Source organism: Balaenoptera ricei, chromosome 19 (assembly GCF_028023285.1).
Source record: "Balaenoptera ricei isolate mBalRic1 chromosome 19, mBalRic1.hap2, whole genome shotgun sequence".
In the NCBI taxonomy this organism is placed as follows: domain Eukaryota; kingdom Metazoa; phylum Chordata; class Mammalia; order Artiodactyla; family Balaenopteridae; genus Balaenoptera; species Balaenoptera ricei.
In genome coordinates this window covers 3,941,762-3,962,163 of record NC_082657.1, presented here as the reverse complement: position 1 = coordinate 3,962,163, position 20,402 = coordinate 3,941,762, and the positions used below count along the sequence as shown (strand labels likewise).

At 49.4% G+C, this 20,402-nt stretch overlaps 1 protein-coding gene across 2 annotated transcripts; it reads left to right on the top strand.

The window, feature by feature from the left end:
• The first annotated feature begins 4,002 nt into the window (after positions 1-4,002).
• Positions 4,003-19,876, top strand: CACNG6 (calcium voltage-gated channel auxiliary subunit gamma 6). 2 transcript variants are annotated; one of them, XM_059905778.1, is made up of 5 exons: positions 4,003-4,109; positions 5,189-5,577; positions 10,022-10,096; positions 11,803-11,940; positions 19,342-19,876. In XM_059905778.1, the coding sequence occupies exons 2-5, from the start codon at positions 5,244-5,246 to the stop codon at positions 19,578-19,580; spliced, it is 786 nt and encodes a 261-aa protein (XP_059761761.1). In that variant the 5' UTR covers positions 4,003-4,109; positions 5,189-5,243; the 3' UTR covers positions 19,581-19,876. The 2 variants fall into 2 exon arrangements, with proteins under 2 accessions (XP_059761761.1, XP_059761760.1); XM_059905777.1 differs by having other exon boundaries at positions 4,003-5,577.
• Positions 19,877-20,402: the final 526 nt, after the last annotated feature.

Below are 20,402 nucleotides of genomic sequence, written 5' to 3'. Positions count from 1 at the left end.
GTCAGACGTGGGTGTCAGAAGGAGACGCCTGGGACGTGGGAAGGGGCTCGACAGGAGGCCAGTGCTGGGGGGTAGATGAGAGAGGATGGTACTTGAGCTGGGAAAGAGCTCTGGGGGTGGAGGGATGGGGGGAATGGATTTGAAGGTCACTGAGGACACAGAAGGGACAGTGCTTAGTGGGTTTCCCTTCATTTGCTCAGCAAATATTTCCCAAGGCCCCCCATCTGCCAGGCCTTGTGATGGCCTAGAAGACTGGAGGGCAGGGGACCCGGGAGGGATTCCATGGGGGCCATGTTGGAAAGAGATGCTGGGAAACAGGAAAAGGAATACAACTAGCGGGACAGAGGGGAACTTAGTGTAGGGATGATAAATGGAGAGAAGGACCGGGAGAGACAAATTTGGTGGGAGACGGGGCCAGAGCTGGCTAGGGGGTAGTGGATTCTAGAGTCCAAAGGCCAAACATAAAGCAAGAAAGTGGTGGAGGATGGGCAGAAGGGAGAGCGGTGGGAAGGAGGGAAGGCGGGGGAGGAAGGATGAGAGCAACGGAGACCAAAAGTAGGTGAGTCACAGGGACAAAGGAAAAGGTCAAAGACACAGGAAGGTGATCCAGAAAGGAGAGGAAAACGGACAGGAGAGAGATTGCCACCAAGATACACAAGTCAAAACAGAGAAGTCTCAGAGATGCAAAAAAAAATATATATATATACACAGAAATGGAGGGGTAAAGCTGCAGAGAGAAATGCAGAGATGTGCCCAGAAAGAAACGTGGAGACTCAGAAGCACGCACAGGGTATAGGATCCATCTATTTCTTTTGTTTGTTTGTTTTCAGTATTCAAGAAAGTTATTGAGTCCCAACCTGTTCTAGACCAGTCTAGGTGCAAGGAATGTGGTATGGAACAGATAGCCAAGGTTTTGCTCTCCTGGAACTCACAGGAGAGACAAACAATAAACAGTAAGAATTTCAGTTGCAGAGAAGTGTTTTTGAAATGAAGCAGGAAAGAGAGCTCCCTGGTAGCGGGAAGGTGGTTAGGATTCCGGGCTTTCACTGCCATGGCCAGGTTCAATCCCTGGTGGGGGTAACTGAGATCCCGCCAGCCACACAGCACAGGTGGGGATGGGGTGGGGGGAGAGCAAAGCAGGATGTGGCGACTTTAGGGGAGGAGCCTCAGGAAGAACCCACTGCAGCAGTAACAGCAGTGGGTTGTGAGAAGTAAAGGCACTCGACAAGCATTCTGGCCAAGCAGAGACAGCACAGAAGCCCTGAGGAGTCGCCGATTATTGAGGAGGCCCCATGGCGAGCAGGTGAACAAGGATGAGAAAATTGGGGTGAGGTCAGAAGCGTGCGCTGGGGGCCCGTCACGTGGGGGCTTGTAGCCCTGGGAAGAAATTGGAATTTTATTCTAGACTCAGTGGGATGGGCATAGGAATGACATGCTCCTATTTTGATTTATAAAAACAAAACAAAATAACAGAACCGCGTCGCTGTGCTGAGAATAGATTTAGGAGTGAAGGTGGAAGTAAGGAGTTAAGAGGCTGTCGTCCCTGGCTAGTTGAGGCTGATGGTGGCCTGGACCAATGTGGAACTGGTGAGGGTGGAGAAAAATGGAAGAACAGGAAATGGGATTTTGGAGGCAAAGCCCGTGGTGGTGGCGAACTGGATGTAACAGAGGAGGGAAAGAAAAACCAAAGAGAGAGAAGAGAAAAACTCTCTTAACTGTGTGAAGTTGGGTGGTGCTGCTGTGTGTTGCCTGGAAAAGGGTCACCGGGGGAAGGGATCAGGTGGGAGGAGTCAAGCATCCTCCTTGGGCCATGACAAGTTAGAGGCCTGTGAGAAACCCAAGCTGGGGTATCAGGTAGCCAGTTGGATATGTGAGACTGGAGCTTGGGGGAGAGGTCGTGGTTGGAAATATAAGTTTTGGAAATATCCGCATATAGGAGACAGCATATTTAAAGTCTCAGGACTGGATGAGGTGACCTAGGAGATGAGTGTGGACGACAGAGAAAGAACCCGGCCAGAGACTCGGGGGCATCTGCATGGTGGGGGACGGGGAGGAAGATGTAGCTAAGGGGGCAAGGAGTGACCATGAAGTAGGCAGAGACCAGTGCTGAGAACCAGAAAAGGATCCGTGGGAACCAGCAAAGTAGCCACGGGTTAGATAACATGACCCTGACACAAGGTCATCGCCGTGCAGCGGTAGGGACTGGAGTTTTGCTTGAGTGAGTGGAAGGAAGAGATTGTGGGAGGGGAGGTGGAGGGAAAGGGAGGCCAAGCCATCCTTTTGGTATGAAAGTGAGAAGAACTTTCCCACCAAAGAAAGTTCATACCCTTTCTGTGAAAGGAGAGAAAGGGAGGCTGGCAGACGGGGAGATGGAAGAAAGAAAAATAACCCCCGAGAGGAGAGAGCCATTACAGCAGGCAAGATTGAGGAAGATGGGGAGGCCCAGGGCCGGGAGGGGAAGATGGATTCAGGAGGCAGGGCAGAGGTACTGCAGGAAGGTGTCTGATTTCTCAGAATGGAGACGCTGGTGGATGTCACCCAGCCCAATTCCCATCTCACGTTGCTGTCAGCACCAGGCACTTTCTCAGATTCCCCTCTGAGTCCTGCCAAGGCCTGGGAATACCCGGTGAGGTGAAGGAAAGAACAGGTTTCACTCATTCATTTAAGAAATAGTCCCCGAGGCCTTCCAGGCACCAGGCCTTGCAATCTCAGAGCTGGAAACTCAGATCCGAAGACAGGCAGTGCGGCCAATCAGAATGCAGAGGGAGGTGTGCTCTGAAGGGGGGTCCTTCCCTAGCTTGGGAGGGGATGTCTGTGTGTCACCATCTCCCTTCATCCATCCATCCATTTGCCCATTCATTCATTCATGCAGATCACCTACGCACACTTCCTAAGGCCTCCTGTGTACGCCTTTTGGGCTGGGTGGTGCTGAGGACGATGAGATGGGGTTCTCTTACACCCGAGCCCTGCCAGAGACTGATGGGAGAGCCAGACACAGATGTACACGATCACAATCACATCCCAGGGCAATGCATGCTCCAACGGAAGCAGCACAGGACGCCCGGCGGACAGAGAGGGTTAGGATGCACCGGGCTGGCTGGAGCAGTCAACCATGGGCAAAGGAGTTGGTGAAAGGTGGGTCCCCCGCTGGGCCATCGCAGAGGGGCTGAGGGAGGGAGTGAAGGGGTAAAGATCAGGCCCTGCTGCCATTCCACACGGCTGTCCCCGTTCCTGTCCCTGGGGGAGCTGAAACTGCATGGAAGGTCCCCCGGGGGTGCCCCGTCTAATAAACTCGATGCAGAGGACTGTGGCTCTGGTTCCCACGCCCCTGACACCAGCTTCTCCCTGAGGCCGGCCCTTTCTACCTCCTGGGGAGCGGAGGACCCCAGCCTGGGACTCTGTCTTTCCATCCTTCAAGATGCAAGGGATTTGGGCCCCAGTCTTCTCCTCCTCAGACCCAGGGGTCCAGGCCCCCGGCCCCTCCCCCCTCAGACCCAGGGGTCCGGGCCCCCGGCCCCTCCTCCCTCAGACCCAGGGGTCCGGGCCCCCGGCCCCTCCTCCCTCAGACCCAGGGGTCCAGACCCCCAGCCCCTCCTCCCTCAGACCCAGGGGTCCGGTCCCCCAGCTCCCCCTCCCTCAGACCCAGGAGTCCTGCCTCCCTGCTCCTCTTCCCCTGGACCGAGCAGTTCGGGTTCCCAGCCAGGCCTGCTCCGGACCAAAACTCCTGGTTCCCCGCCCTGCCCCCTCTCCCGCCAGCTGGGAGATGGGACCCTCAGCTCCCGCCCTTGCCCCTAAAGGAAGTAAAAGTCCTTTCGGTCTCCAGCGGGTCGGGACCTGGCCCCCAGCCCCTCCTCCCCGGGCAGCCGTCCTTCTCCCCGCCCCTCGTCTCCTTAAAATACCCGGGATCCCTATGGCAACAGGCGCCGGCAACAGGTGCGGGTGTTATTTACGGGTCAAGCCCGAAATAGCCGGCGATGGTGAAGGGGGTGGGCGGATGGGGGCGAGGCTGGGAGTGAGCGGAGCTGCCGGGCCGGCGGGCGGAGCGAGCAGTGGCGTGCAGAACCGACGGTTCGGAGGCATCGCGGAGCTGGGGTTGGCGCCGCGCAGAGGCAGGAGAGCGAGAGGGGTCCCTACCCAGGAGACGGGGGTGGGAGGCCTGAGGGAGGCGCCTGGCCTGGAGCTGAGCCTGGAGCCGTCCCGACCCGGCCGGCCCTGGGAGCCCGGGGGAGGGGCAGCCGAGTGATCCCAAAGGGACACCGAGTCCCTTCCGGGTCCCAGTTGTCCTTTGAACCGCGTGCGGGGACCTGGTCCCCATTTCCTGAGCCGCAGTGCGGACCACAGCCCCTTCATCTGAGCCCCAGCAGGGACCCCAGGTCCCCCTCCTGAGCCTTGGGGGTGCCCCTCAGCCCCTTTCTCTCAGCCCCTAGGGCAGACCTTCTCTGGTCTGTTCTCTGAATGGCCAGGGAGACCCCCCTACTCCCCTCTTCCTGAATTCCAGCAGGTCCCCAGCTTCCTGTCTCTGAACCCCAGCCAGGACTCTGCTGGTCCCCCCTGTGAAAGTTGGGGGAATCCTACTGCCTCTCTGAGACTCTGAAGTAATTCTGACCTCCCCTTCTGAACTCCCTGCACCCCAGTTTTTCCTCTTCTGAACCCCAGAGGGGACCCAACTTCTTCCCCAGACTCTGAGCCCAAAGAAGCCAGGAAGCATCTCCTCTCAAACACAGAGAGGACCTCAGCTCCCCTTCCTGTGTGCCCCAAACTCTGAGCCCTAGTGGGAAGCTCGGAGTCCCACCCCCCCCCCCCCGCAAGGAAACACAGCTTCCCCTTGGTGACTCCCTCCAGTGGGGACCCCAGAGCAGCCCCTCAGAGCTTCAGCTGACACTCAGTTCTCCTGCTTCTGGAGCTCTCAGGCCCCCCTCCTGGGTACCCAGGCTCTAACCGTGAGGCTGGGGGCACCTAGCTTTATCTCTAGTCTCATCTTCTTTGCTGAGCTTCTGTGGGTACTCCAGGCTCTTCTCTGAAACTCAGAGGGTTCCCAGCAGAGGATCTAGGTCCCAGAAGTGACCTGACTTCCTCATTTGAGGTTCCAGGGAGGATTCAGATCTTCCCATTTCACAGACCAGTGGAAACTGAGCCCCTCACCCGCCTCAAGACCCCAGGCGCTTCCCTCCCCACTCCCCGCCCTCAGGAGCCCACCTCAGCTCTGCCTCCTTTGCACCTGGGCCCTATCGCCCGCGACGAGGATGATGATGTGGTCCAACTTCTTCATGCACGAGGAGGACCGCCGGCTGGGGGCCGTGGGCCGGCGGCGAGCTCACGGGGCGCGCAAGGCCAGCATGACCCCTGAGCACGAGGGGAAGATCAAGCTGGCGCTGCTGCTGACCTCCGTGGGTGCCACGCTGGCAGTGCTGGCCGTGGGCACCGAGTTCTGGGTGGAACTCAACACCTACAGGGACAACCGCAGTGCCGTCTGTGATGCTGCCCACCTGGGGCTCTGGAAGATGTGCACCAAGCGACTGTGGCAGGCGGACGTGCCCGCGGGCAGGGACACCTGCGGCCCAGCGGAGCTGCCCGGAGGTGAGCGGCCGCCGCCCCCGCGCACGGCTTGTATCCCGTGTCCGAGGAACCCGTGCCTGAGCCCCGAGGAGAGAGAGGTTGCACCCTCAGAATGCGCCCCTACCCACATCAACCTGTGCTCCGGGGACAGCCTCTGCCCCAGGCACAAACTGTGCAGAGAGGGAGTCTGTACCCCCAAACTAGCCTGCACCCCCAGGCCAGTCTGTAGCTCTAGACCAGCCTCTGCCCCTAGAGCAGCCTGTTCCCCGAAACCCGTCTGTCCTCGACCAGCCTGTACCTCCAGAGCAGCCGGTGCCCTCAGACAGCCTGTGTCTCCCAGAAACGCTCGTGCCCCTGAGACAGCCTGCACCCTTAGAGGAAGACTCTGGGTTCCTGGTGTCAGCTTGCTCCTCCCACCCTGGAGACAGCCTGCACCCCCATCCTGTGGGCCCTGGGGAGAAAGACCACCTTGATGCCCACCCCAAAGTACAGTCTATGCTGTTCCCTCCTACGGATTCCACCAAACAGCTCTCAGCAAACACCTCCCAGCATCCCAGGGCAGACCTTGTGCTTCCTGGAAAATCTTCTTCGTTTCCTACCCATTCCACCTCAAATTCCCCGACTGGACACTCCAGCCCTTCTCATTTTCTCTTCCAGGCACCTCGACACCCCTCACTTCCCTACAGAGTGGCTGTTTCACCCCTACCCATGCCAGAGAGCTATCCCATACCTCTCACTCTCCCAGACAGGCCATGCCATGCCCTAAACTTATACCAGAGGGACATCCTATACCCCTAGGGAACGGGAATGGGATCTCACTTCGCCTCTACTGACCCAAGGAAACTATCTGACACCCCTCAGAGCCCATTTAGGATGTCGCATGCTTGATCACCCGTACGGCATCTACAACACTCTTTCCTCTCCAAAGGATGTCCTGTAATCTCAGTACCCCTCAAAGAAGATCTCCTATCCCTCTGGGCTCCAGATGGGATTTCCCTCCTCCTTCACTTTTCCAGATGTGATCTCTGACATCCCTAGGGTCCAAATTAGGATGTTGCAAGCCCTTGATAGCAAAGTGGGATGCCAAGCACCCTTGTTATCTGAGGTGCCACCCACTCAGCGTGCAGACAGGCTAATTCTCACCCCTCAGAGCCTCAAGCAGGAAGTTCCCAAATTTTTGAGAAATAGGATGCTCTGGTAATAAAAAAATGTTAGGTGCTAATGTAGTGCCCGGCTCTGTTCTAAGTATTTCACTTGCATGAACTCATCAATCCTCATAGCAACCCTATTATCATCCCCAAAATGAGGAGCGAGAAATATAAATGTCTCAGTCTATGTGCCCAGGCTAGTCATATGGGGTTTGAACCCTGGTCATCTCTGTTCTTTCTTTTTTTTTTTTTTTAATTTAAAAAAATTTTAAAAAATGTATTGGAGTAGAGTTGATTTACAATGTTGTGTTAGTTTCTGCTGTACAACAAAGTGAATCAGTTATACATATACATATATCCACTCTTTTTTTAGATTCTTTTCCCATATAGGCCATTACAGAGTATTGAGTAGAGGTCCCTGTGCTATACAGTAGGTTCTTATTAGTTATTTATCTTATATATAGTAGAGTGTATATCCCAGTTTATCCCTACCCCCCTTATCCCCTGGTTACCATAAGTTTGTTTTCTACATCTGTGACTCTACTTCTGTTTTGTAAATAAGTTCATTTGTACCCTTTTTTTAGATTCCACATATAAGCTATATCATATGATATTTGTCTTTCTGTGTTTGACTTATTTCACTCAGTATGACAGTCTCTAGGTCCATCCATGTTGCTGCAGATGGCATTATTTTGTTCTTTTTTATGGCTGAGTAATATTCCATTATATATATGTACCATATCTTCTTTATCCATTCCTCTGTTGACAGACATTTAGGTTGCTTCCATGTCCTGACGATTGTAAACAGTGCTGCAACGAACATTGGGGTGCATGTATCTTTTTGAATTATGGTTTTCTCTGGATATATGCCCAGGAGTGGGATTACTGGGTCATGTGGGAGCTCTATTTTTAGTTTTTTAAGGAACCTCCATACTGTTCTCCGTAGTGGCTGTACCAATTTACATTCCCACCAACAGCCTAGGAGGGTTCCTGGTCATCTCTGTTCTTAACAACGACACTATATTGCATCTCACTAGTCCATAAATATGTCCCAAAGGTCCTCACTGCACTGGGGGGGCTGTCCTGCCCCACCTAACTGCATAATATGGGGTCCCTCACATCCCTTGATGTCTCCCTAATGGTCAGAAAGAGCTTCAGTCTCCTTAAAGGACCATCACCATCATCCCACAATCCTGACCCTTCAGAGGACATCTCACAAATTTCAAGATTTCAGAAATATCCCACACATCCCATGGCCCATCAAAGGACATCCCAAAGGGGGGTGACCCATATCCTACTCTTTTCCAAATGGGATATGCCATATCCTCTGGGGTCAGAGACAAGATGCCCTAAATCATTAGTAGCTAAAATGGGATGCCAGACACCCCATACTCTCTCAGAAAGATGTACCACACCTTCTTATTCTCTAGTTGAGACTTCCCATTTCCCTTGTAGAGGAAGACCGCTTTCCCCCCACCGACTTGTGACAGGTTGCATCCTCACCGTTTGCTCTGCTGCACGAAGCATCCTTTACTTTTTGCTGCTGCAGGATAAGGACTCACATTTCCCACTGCTCCTGCCAGGACATCTCATGCCCTTTTCTTTCCTTGAGAGTATCAGGTGGAGTGTCCCGCACCACCTCACCTGACTCTGGAGTTTATCTCTTGTCCCTCAGCATCCCCCTTCAATTCGGAAAGTTCCTTTCCACTTCCCCAGACCACCTGACCTGTCTCCTATTTCTTATACCCCTCTTATTCTCGACCTCTCTCCTCCCTTTCCTTCTGTTCTCTCCTCAGTTTCCCCATCTGTGGAATGAAAAAGTTGGAGTAGGTGAATTCTGTGGGAAGTTCTGGCTTTAAAATGCAATTTAGAAAGCGCCTTTTTTTAGTGTGGCATTTCTTGAACTTCAAGTACACAAATTTGGATGAATCATACTTTTTAGTTTATGCCACAAAATCATTACCAGCCTTTGCAAGATCCTTCTTGTGCTTTATTTTACATTCTTATTCTTTTTTTTTCATTCTTTCCTAACTCATCTCTTTAATGCATTTGATATGCATCCATGAATATGTATTTTAACTTAGAAAATATAGTAGTTTTTTATATATGTATGTATTTTAATTTCCATAAATGATATCGTGCTATAGATTTTTTCCTATTTTTGATTTTTTTGCTCAACACTGTTTCTCAAATCTCTCCGTGCTGCTTTCTGTTAGTCTAGTTCGTGGCTACTGTGTGCTGCAGAGACTTGCCCAGGAAGCATCCATCACATTTACTTGTCTATTCCAACAGAGATGGGCACCTAGGTTGATTCCAACTCCCTGTTTATTTATTTATTTATTTTTGGCTGCGCCGTGTGGCATGCGGGATCTTAGTTCCCGGACCGGGGATCGAGCCCAAGCCCACTGCAGTGGAAGCGCAGAGTCCTAACCATTAGACCACCAGGGAAGTGCCCCCAACTCCCTATTATTATAAACAGTGTTGCAATGAACATCATGCAACCCATATATGTTCCTGCATGTGGTTTTTTTCTGAATGTATACCCAGAAGTGAAACTGTTGGGTTATAGGGATAAACATACTTCACTTCATAAAGTATGTCAGAGTGCTTTCCAAAAAGACTAGTACCCATTTACACCCCCAGCTGTTTCCTCTTATCCTTCCAATGCTTGATATTATCCTTTTAATATTTGCCAATCTAACTGATCTAAAGTGCCATCTCCCTGCTGATTTAAGTTGCATTTCTGTGATCCCTGGTGAGGTGGAGAATCTCTTCATGTACTTGTGAGTAATCCACGCTTCCTCTTCTATGAATTGACTATTCATATCCTTTGCCCATTTTTCAATTGGGTTATCTCTCTTTTCTTGCTGATCTGCAAGAGTTCTTTGTGTAGTCTGGACATGAATCCTTTCTGAGATAGGAATCTCTTCTGAGTCTGTTAGCCTTCTGCCTGGATCTTGGGGTGCTTTGTTGAATAAAGTGATTATCCATTTCTAATCTCACGGACCCTAAACAAACTCATATGACAGAGCTAGGAAAGAGACTATTAACTCACTTTATACAGGAAGAATTAGAAGCTCAGAGAGGTCAATGACCCACTCAAGGCCACAGATCTGGACCTCAAAGTTCTGGATTGGAATCCCAGCTCCTATGATAGCAGGTGGTTTTACTTCTCTGAGCATGATTTCTCTCGGTCTATCAGGGATGCTAATTTCATATTTCTAGGTTATTGTGAGCTATGTTAAATGTCCAGCCCTGAGCTTACACTAGGGACCTCCATGTCATTACCTCTCTTTTTCTCTCTCCTGCTGCCACAGAAGCAAACTGCACTTATTTTAAATTCTTCACCACGGGAGAGGATGCTCACATCTTCCAGAGAACCACAAAGAAAGGTAAGAACTTTTCGCCCGGTGGAGGGGATATGCTGACCACACTAAAGGATTTCTTTTCTTTCTTTTTCTTTTTTGTAAGTTGAAGTATAGTTGATTTCCAATATTGTGTTCGTTTCAGGTATACAGCAAAGTGATTCAGTTATTTTTTTCAGATTATATTCCATTATGGTTTATTAAAAGGTATTGATTATAATTCCCTGCACTATACAGTAAGTCCTTGTTGCTTGTCTATTTTATGTATAGTAGTTTGTATCTGTTAATCCCAGAGGGGTTCTTGAGAGCACTGTCTTCTTCTCTGCTTTGCTGCAGAGTGGGCACAAGCTCCTAAATCCTGGGGAGGTCTCATCTTTGGAGACAGGTGGTTCTCCAGAGCCCTGTGTCCAACATTCCTGCCTCAGCTCTGCTTTTGCCGCATGCCGTGTCACTCTGGGCAAGTCCCAGCCCCTCTCTGTGGATAGTACGTTAGCATCTCACAAGTGTGCATCTCCCACATGCTAAACACAGCGCTGGGTGTTTCATTTATAAGAGTTCCAGTGCTTGCCATGACCCTGCAGGGCAGGGGCTTTATCTTAATCTTCCAGATGAGAAAACACAAGTCCATAAATGGTTTAATTTATTTTCCCAGGAAGTGGCAGAGGCAGAGGCAGGATTCGAACCCAAATAATTCCAACTCTAAAGCAGTGCTCTTCAATAAAATATTCCATGAGAGTGGAAATGTTCTGTATCTGCACTGACCGATAGGGTAGCCACTGGCCACATGTGGCCGGTGCAACTAAGACACTGAGTTTTAAATTTTGTTCAGTTTAAATCCATTTAAAATGAAAAGACCCTCCGTGGCTAGTGTCTACCATACTGGACAATAAAACTTTTAAGACTTTACCCTTTCTACTCTAACCACAGTCTCTCCATCACCCCAGTATGCCAATATCCCCACCAGTAAAGGAATTGTGGTATGTCATGAACCTTATCTGGTCTTTGTAAGGATTTAATGAAATGATGCAGCTAAGACATGCAGTATGGTGCCTGGCACATAGTAGGTCCTCCATAAACAGTGGAGGACTCTTTATGGAGGACCTACTTACCCTCTCCACTCCTGTCTTTTTTATCTTGGTGCTAAGTGAGCTTGGGCAAATCGCTGTGCTCCCCTAGGATAGCAAAATAATCACAGGGCACACATATGGAACAAGTGCTGTGTGCTAGGTGGTACACTGGCTGCATTACATATGTGATTTCTAATCCTCACAGCAGTCAAGTAGAGATTTTGATCTTCATTTTCCAGAGGAGGAAACTGGGCTTCAGAGAGGTTCAGTGACTTTACCAGAATCTTCCAGCTAGAAAGTAGCTGGGGAGAGTTCTGACTTGGATCATTCCGCTGTAACGTACCACCTTCTCTGTTGTCTCCCACACACCCCACTGCCTCAGTTTCCTCACCGGTAAACAAATGGTGACCAGATCATAAGTAATACTTGGTAGTTCCCATCTCCTTCTAATCCTGGCTCTGTCCTTTCTTTGCTCTGTGACCTTAAGCAATTAACTGACCCTTTCTGAGTCATAGTTCTTCCTTCAACAGTATAAGTAAAACATTGGACTGGATGATCTTCTACTTGAAAATTCTTCTCTAGTCCTGGATCTTCTGGGTCCCTCTATGGGAGTTCTCTCTACTCCCTACATCCTGTATTCTCTACTTCCCCTTCCCCTCCTCACAGAGGTAAATCTGGCAGCTGCGGTGATAGCAGTGCTAGGCCTGGCAGTCATGGCCCTGGGGTGCCTCTGTATCATCATGGTGCTCAGCAAAGGTGCAGAGTTCCTGCTCCGGGTTGGAGCCATCTGCTTTGGCCTCTCAGGTGAGGGTTCAGAGCCTGCAGACTGAGGACATTGCATGCTGGGAGGTCGGGTCTCCAAACACCATTGCATGTTGGGAGGTCAGGTCTCCAAGCACTGTTGCATGCTGGGAAGTTGGGTTTCCAAGCACTGTTGCATGCTGGGAGGTCGAGGGAGGTCTCCAAGCCCCGTTGTAGGCTGGGAGGTTGGATCTCTAAGCCCTGTTGTGTGCTGGGAATTGGCGGAAGCTCAAAGGCTATAGAAGTCTCAAAGATGGGAGAGTTCTAAGTTCTGTTGTTGACTGGGAATTGGAGAGTCTCCAAAGACTTATTTAGATTGGAATCTAGGGTCCCCAAGCACTGTTGCAAGCTGGGACGTTGAAGGAGGTCCCCATGCACTGTTGTATGCTGTCAGGTTGAGGAAGGTCTCTAAGCACCATTGCATGCTGGGAAGCACAAGGGCTATAGTAGGCTCAAATGTGAGGATGGTCCAAGCGCTGTTGTTGGCTGGGAATTGAAGGTTCTCCAAACACTCTTTTAGATTTGGACCTGGAGTCTGCAAGAACTGTTGCATTTTTGGAGTTGGGGGTCCAAAAAAATTCTGCCTCTTGTGAAATGTAGCCCTCATTGGATCAAATGTTTTCTAAGGTGGATAGATAAGTCATTAACTATATAAGCTTCATTTATTTATCTTTCATGTGTCTACTGAGCACCTACTATGTTCCAGGCACTGAGCTAAGGGCTGGAGATATAAGATTAATAAGACAGACACTGTGTCTGCCCTCATAGAGCCTAGATTCTGACAGAGATAGACAGTAACCGACAATTACACATATAATAATCCAACTATAATTGTGATGAGAGTTATGATAAATCATATAAGGGGTACACACTGGGGTAGGGGGGCTTGTCAGAGAAACTTCCTGAGAAAGTGATATTTAAGCTGATAATCGAAGGAGGAACAGAAATTATCCAGTCAGAATATGGAGTTGACAGTAGTGGTGGCAATGTTGGTGATGTTTGTTGTGGTGGAGGTGATGATGGTGATGATGGTGATGCCCTTGATGTGGTAATAGTGGTGATGGAATAGCATATATGTAGTCTGTAAAAGACTTGGCAAGTTTAAAAGAAGATGAGTGAACAGAATGAAGATCAGCGCATAGAGCGGGGCAAAGTTTGCGCAAAGGTACATGGTAACCTTAGTTAACAAATGAAGTAGAGGCTTGGTGCAAGATGAGTCAAGGGAGGGAATTCCCTGGTGGTGCAGTGGTTAGGACTCTGCGCTTTCAGTGCAGAGGGCATGGGTTCAATGCAGAGGGCATGGGTTCAATCCCTGGCTGGGGAACTGAGATCCTACAAGCTCCGCGCGGCCAAAACAAAAACAAAAATAAAGGAGACAGGGAGATATGAGTGTTCAAGAGCACACTCGAATAGAAATGATTAGTAATCACATTCTTATTATTGTTTTGTGCCTTAGAGAGCTTCCTAAATAAAGGGGGAAATTCAGTCATTCCCTGTCTTTCATTTATTCATTAGAAAGGTGTCTGCCCTTAACGAGATTATCATCTGGTTAAGGACAGAGAAATGATACAAATCATCCCACAGTTACAAACTGCAGTTAAGTGCTATGAAGGAAAAGTAGAGTTCTGTGAGAATGCATAATGAGGGCACTTCATTTAAAGCAGAGTTAGAGAAGGCCTCTCTGAGGAGATGACGCTTAAAACATCAAAGTATGGGTAACCAAGCTAGAAAGAGTTCGGTGAATTTCGAGTCCTGAAAGAAAGCCAGTGAGGCTGGAGCATGGAGCGTGACGAGGATACTGGTTTAAAAGACAAACCAGGGCTTCCCTGGTGGTGCAGTGGTTGAGAATCTGCCTGCCAATGCAGGGGACACGGGTTCGAGCCCTGGTCCGGGAAGATCCCACATGCCGCGGAGCAACTGGGCCCGTGAGCCACAACTACTGAACCTGCGCGTCTGGAGCCTGTGCTCCACAACAAGAGAGGCCGCGATAGTGAGAGGCCCGCGCACCGCGATGAAGAGTGGCCCCCACTCGCCGCAACTAGAGAAAGCCCTCACACAGAAACGAAGACCCAACACAGCCAAAAATAAATAAATAAATAAATAATTTAAAAAACAAACCAGGAAATCAACAGGGAGTCAAAAGATTTGGGTTGGAGTCCCAAATTCCAACCCAGGGAGGAGATAGAAATTAGGCAAATCAATAATACTCATATAAATTAATATATGTTAACAATTACCACTTGTGGTAAATGCTATAAATGAAAAGTAAAGAGTCTAATGAAAATGTATAACAGGGAGACCCAACAGAGACTTGACTGGTGGTGGTCAGGGAAGCCTTCTCAGAAGAAGTGTAATTCAAGTAAGGATGTAGAGAATGAGGATGTGTACAGCGGGCTCAGGGAGGGGTAAGCAGACAGTTATTCCAAGCAGCACGAAGGTCTCCAGGCTTGAACAAATTGGGTGCATTTAAAGTCCTGAATGGGACTTCCCTGGTGCTCTGGTGGTTAGGACTCTGTGCTTCCGCTGCAGGAGGCTCGGGTTCGATCCCTGGTCTGGGGCACTAAGATCCCGCATGCCACGCGGTACAGCCACAAAATAAAAATAAAATAAAACAAAAATAAAGTCCTGAAAAAAGTCCTACTCCATACTGCTGTAGGATGGGAAGGGCAGCCTGAGAGGAGGCTGAAGAAACAGGCAGGGGCCAGGTCACGTGGGCCCTTCTAGGTCATTCGAGGGAAGTCAGGTTCGATCAGGGAGAAGGTAAAGTGATGTGCCTAAGAGAAGAGTCTTGGAGTAGACCTGGCTGGGCTCAAACCCACGTGCCCCTTTTCTAGGCTTCAATTTTCCCATCTGTAAAGTGGGGATAATAATAATAATACCCATTCATAAGGTCTAGTGGAAGAGGTGAGATGTGGGAGCATTTGGTTAGATTCTTGTTTGCAAAGCTAGTGTGTCAAAGCCAGGGCTCCACAAACTACAGCCCACGGTCAAATCCTACCTGCCTCTTGTGTTGGAGTTAGTGACATTTTAAAACCATAAGTCATATTGCGGTTCCTACCTAGATCGAAAGCCACGGATGAATTTCTACCACTAGGATAACGTGGCTCCGAGGTCTTACGTGGCCTGGCTCCTGGCTACGTGAGACTTCACCTCTTACCGTTTGTTCTCTCTGTTCTGTCCATGTTAACCTCTTTGCTGTTCTCGGACCCTCCAAGTTCATTCCCTCCTCAGAGCGTTTTGCACTGCTGTCGCCTCAGCCTGGAATGCTCTTCCGCCAGCGCTTCCCATGTCGCATTTCTGCAGATCATTTCAGTCGCTGATCATACGTCACCTCCTCAGAAAGACCATTGTTGGCCACCTTGTCTAAAGTAGACCTCTTCCCTGCTGTGTCCCTACCTTGCCTTATTTTTCTTCGTAGAATTGATCACTACCTGAAATTATGCATTTATGTATGCCTTTGTTTGCTAGGGCTGCCATAACAAAGTACCACAGACTACGTGCCTTAAACACCAGAAATGTATTTTCTCACAGTTCTGGGGGCTGGAAGTCCGAGATCAACATGTCATCAGCAGGTTCGGTTCCTTCTGAGGCCAATCTCCTTGGCGTGTAGAGGGCTGTCTTCTCCCAGTGTCCTCACATGGTCCTTCCCCATGCTTGCCTGTGTCCTCATCTCTTCTTATAAGGGCACCAGACATACTGGATCAGGGCCCACCCTAATGACCTCATTTTAAGTGAATTACCTCTTTAAAGGCCCTATCTCCAAATATAGTCAATTCCAAGGCACTGGGGATCAGGACCCCAATGTGTGAACTTTTGGGGGTATGCAGTTCAACCCACATCGATACATTTACCTGATTTTTGTCCATCTCCCCTTTTGGGGTGAATTTCCAGGAGGACAGCCCCTTCATTAGTCTTTTTTTTTTTTTTTCTGGGCTGTGCTGTGTGACATGCAGGATCTTAGTTCCCCGATCAGGGATCGAACCCGTTCCCCCTGCATTGGGAGCACGGAGTCTTAACCACTGGACCGCCAGGGAAGTCCCTAGTTTTGTTCTTGTACTTTATATATATTTTATAATGAGAGTTCAATTAAGATCTGTTGACTGAATGAGAGAATGCATGAATTAGCAGTGGAATGAAGGGGACTCGATGGTGTCTCTCCCTCGTCCAGATGCTTTTCCACCTCCAGTACCCTGATGCTGACCTGCATGAGGTCAAGAAGGGATCACAAAGGGACCACTGAGCCACGTTACGCAGACTCCAGGCTGTATTCTCCAGGCCCCTGACTTAAAACCATGGGGGAGGGCTTCCCCGGTGGCACAGTGGTTAAGAATCCGCCTGCCAATGCAGGGGACACAGGTTCGATCCCTGGTCCGGGAAGATCCCACATACCTCAGAGCAACGAAGCCTGTGTGCCACAACTACTGAGCCTGCAAGCCACAACTACTGAAGCCCGGGTGCCACAACTACTGAAGCCCGCACGCCTAGAGCCCGTGCTCCGCAACAAGAGAAGCCACCGCAATGAGAAGCCCGCGCACCGCAACGCAGAGTAGCCCCCGCTCGCCGCAACTAGAGAAAGCCCGCGCACAGCAACGAAGACCCAACGCAGCCAAAAATAAAAAATAAATAAAATAAAATAAATTAATTGTTTAAAAAAAGTTAAAAAACAAAACAAAAACAAAACCATGGGGGAACTGGGAGTGTAGGGAGGAAGGAAGGTCAGAGATCAAGGTTGAAGTCAGACTCCGGGGTCTGAGAGGGGAGGCAGCCAGGATGCATGAGCCATGCGTGACCATCGGAGGGTCCTACGTGATCTTACTCCGCCCACCTCTGTGCTTCCACTGCCCACCACCCTCCCCTCCCCCATCCTCTTTGCTCCGCTGCACTGACTTTTCTTTCTTTCCCTCTAACACACTCTACTCCACCCTACCACAAAGCCTTTGCACCAGCCGTTCCTTCTGCCCAGAATAGCCATCGCTGTTTTGTGCGTGGCTGGCTTCTTTTCGTCCATTTGGGTCTCAGCTCCAATGGCTTTTCTGATGACACCATGTAAAGTCCCAGCCCCACCCCTGGATGTCACGGCCCTTCCCATCACTCTGTTTTTATCTCCTTCCTAGCGTGCATCACTGTCTGAAATTATCCCGTCTTCTCATGTGTTTACTTTGGCAGTTACAACCTGGTCGCCCGCAGGCCAGCGACGGCCCATAAATGTGCTTTGTTTGGCGGGCAGTGTCTAAAGATTTCTCTGAGCCAATATTTAAAGGTTGGGTGAATTCCCGTAAAAATCATAATCGTTTAAAAAAATGCTAGCTGTTCTTGAAAAATCAGAAGATCTGGTCCACTGAGTCGCCGTTTCTGATGGGCTGCAGTTGGCTGAAGCCGGGTTTGGGCTACACTTTGCCATTGCCCCCACCGCACCTGCCTGCTCACTTGTTTGTACTTTCTCATTGTCTCCTGGAGACATTTGAGTTTTGCAAGCCTTGGTTTATTTGTTTACCATTTGTCTCCTCCAAGTAGAACATAGGTTCTGTCAGGTTAGGGTTCTTTTGTCTGTCTTGTTCCTTTTTTTTTCTTTAATCAAATTGCATTACTTGACTGATTTTCTTTTCATTTTGTAATCCACCATCACTCTTTTCTCTTTTCAACTTTATTGGGATATGATGGCCAAGTATAAATTGTGTGTGTATATATGTATATACACACACATATATACATATACACACAATTGTATATAAGGTATACAACTTGCAGGATCTCAGTTCCCTGACCAGGGATTGAACCTGGGCCATGGCAGTGAAAGTGCTGAGTCCGAATCACTAGACCGCTCGGGAAGTCCCCTACAACTTGATGTTTTGATATATTTTGATATACATGATGAGGTGATCACCACAATCAAACAAGTGAACACGTTCATCACCTCACATAGTAAATTTTTTTTTGTAGTGAGAACATTTAAGACCTACTCTCTTAGCAAATTTTATGTATACAGTATTATTAACTATAGTCACCATGCTATAGTCACTATAGTGCTATAGTGCTATAGTCAACTATAGTCACATTAGATCTCCAGAATTTATTCCTCTTCAAACTGGAAGTTTGTGCCCTTTGACCAGCATCTCCCCATTTTCCCCTCCACTCAGTCCCTGGCAGCCACCGTTCTGCTCTCTGCTTCTACGGTTTCAACTTAGATTCCATCATCACTCTTTACTGAAGTCTTAATGGAGTCTTAATTTGACTTTTGTGGTTCTTGATTCCTTGGTTTGCTTTGTGCTTTTTTTAAGTGGTGAAAGACACGTTCACATAAAACTTACCATCTGAACCATTTGTAAGTGTCCACTTCTGTGGCGTTAAGTCCATTCACGTGGTTGTGCAGCTATCACCACCATCCATCTCCAGAACTTTTGCATCTTCCCCAATTAAAACTCCGTCCCCGTTAAACACCAACTCCCCATTCCTCCTCCCCACCCCCGCACCCACCTTTTCTACTTTCTGTCTCTATGAATTTGTGTCTTGTTCTTTCTTTCTCTCCAGCTTCTAAAATTGTGCCTGCTATAGCGTAGGTGCTTAATAAGCAGTTGTTGAGGGGGTGCTAGTGAAATTGCAGAAATGCATCTCGGGGGGCTCTGAGGAGCTCCGGTTCTTTATGTCTCAGCACAGAAAGGATTCAGCGAGAGGCCAAGTGATAGATAAGAAGTGATTTATTAGAATAAGATGCTTGTGCGCCTTACAAGCAGGTGAGCTAGAGGGTGCCACGCCGAGAACTTAGTGGGCTACAGTTTTATAATCAAAGGAAAAATGGGGAGAGGGAGAAGACCACCTTCTTCCTCATTCTTGAGTAGACATCAAGCTTCCATCATCAGCTCCTCCTCCAAGTCAGGCGGGACAGTTTTCTTGTCCCTACATGGTCAAACTGGGACTGTCATGGCACAATGGAAATGAGCAAAAAGGCGGTAACATATACTAAAATATGATGAATCATCTCAGCTTTCAGCATAATGTCAACTTTTCCTTATGTTTTTGTTTTTAATGTGCGCCGAGGAGCATTAGGAATCATTAACTTCCTGAGCTCTCTGGGCAGGATGTGGGTCTTATTCAACCATTGTTTCATTGTCTGGGGGCATGTCTCAGGCTTCTGTTGCATGGTTTTATGGTTAAGCGAACCTGCTTTCTTGAGTGACCATTAACTTACAGGGGTCTCCCATGCTTTTTTTTCTTTACTTACAGTCCCCTAGTGGGATTAACTATGTAATCACCTACTTTGTCCCTTTACTCTGTTCCTATCACTAGGGGGTCCCCCAGGTTTCTTGTCTGAGTAAGCATGTGATGGGGTATATTGGGGGAGAGGCTCAGACCTCCGTTGGGGACCCCAGGGGCCTGAGGGCCACATCTGTTCTCCTCTCCCCGCAGGCCTGCTGCTTCTGGTCAGCCTGGAGGTGTTCCGCCATTCCGTGCAAGCCTTGCTGCAGAGAGTTAGCCCTGAGCCCCCCCCGTCCCCAGCCCTGACCTATGAATACTCCTGGTCTCTGGGCTGTGGCTTGGGGGCCGGCCTGGTCCTGATCCTGGGGAGTGGCTTCTTTCTCCTGCTCACCCTGCCTCCCTGGCCCTGGGGCTCCCTCTGTCCCAAGTGGGGGCACAGGGCCACCTAGGGCCACCATTGTGCTTTCTCTAAGCAACTCCCAAACCCTTCTCCTTTCTCCATCGTGCCCCTCAGAATCTTTTGCCCCATGTCCTAGAGAAACTGTGTTCTCCCTGCCCTGGGGGCCCATGCTGTTTGCACAGAACTGCCCCCCATGCCCTCATCTTTTTTCTCTGTAAATATGTTTTTCTCGGGGGCTAAATTTGGGTTGCTTAGGAGTGGGACGGGGAGAGGATTTTTGCAAACGAGGGTCCCCAGGGAAGGCTGGTGGGGACCTGATGGGGTAACTAGGGAGTGGGGGGGTGGGGTCAGGGGGTCTTGGGAGGGAGTTGGAGCTTTTTGTTCCACAGATTTGGATGTATTCGCTGGTGGGAGAGACTTCCTTCAGGGAAACAGGGGAAGAGGGGAGGAGAGAATCTCTGGGTCTGACCTCACTGTGGTCTGATTTGGGATTAAAGGTTTGGAAATTTAACAACTTTGATTTGGAGTCCGTTGTGATGTGATTTGTGCACTCCAGGGTAGAGAAAAGGGGTCACTTGTGCTCTCCAGAAACCCACTACATGCTACTTGTCAGCCCCAAAGTCACATGTCAATGAACCCATAGAGAGTGACAGAAAACTCAACAGTTTGGAACACAAACACTGTTATGGGTTGAAGGGGTCCCTCCTGAAAGTATATGTTGGGGGTCCTCACCACCAGGACCTCAGAATTGACTTCATTTGCAGATAGGGTCTTTGCAGATGTGACCAAGTGAAAATGAGGTCATTAGGGTGGGCCCTAATCCAATAGGACTGGTGTCCTTATATGGAGAGCTTAGGACACTGATACATGC

What these genes read in the sequence shown, in the direction of transcription:
- CACNG6 (XM_059905778.1), top strand. Translation starts at nt 5,244, where the DNA reads ATGATGATGTGGTCCAACTTCTTCATGCACGAGGAGGACCGCCGGCTG. An exon ending in CCCAGCGGAGCTGCCCGGAG is followed by an intron (nt 5,578 to 10,021) that starts GTGAGCGGCCGC and finishes CTGCTGCCACAG; the next exon opens with AAGCAAACTGCACTTATTTT. An exon ending in CATCTGCTTTGGCCTCTCAG is followed by an intron (nt 11,941 to 19,341) that starts GTGAGGGTTCAG and finishes CTCTCCCCGCAG; the next exon opens with GCCTGCTGCTTCTGGTCAGC.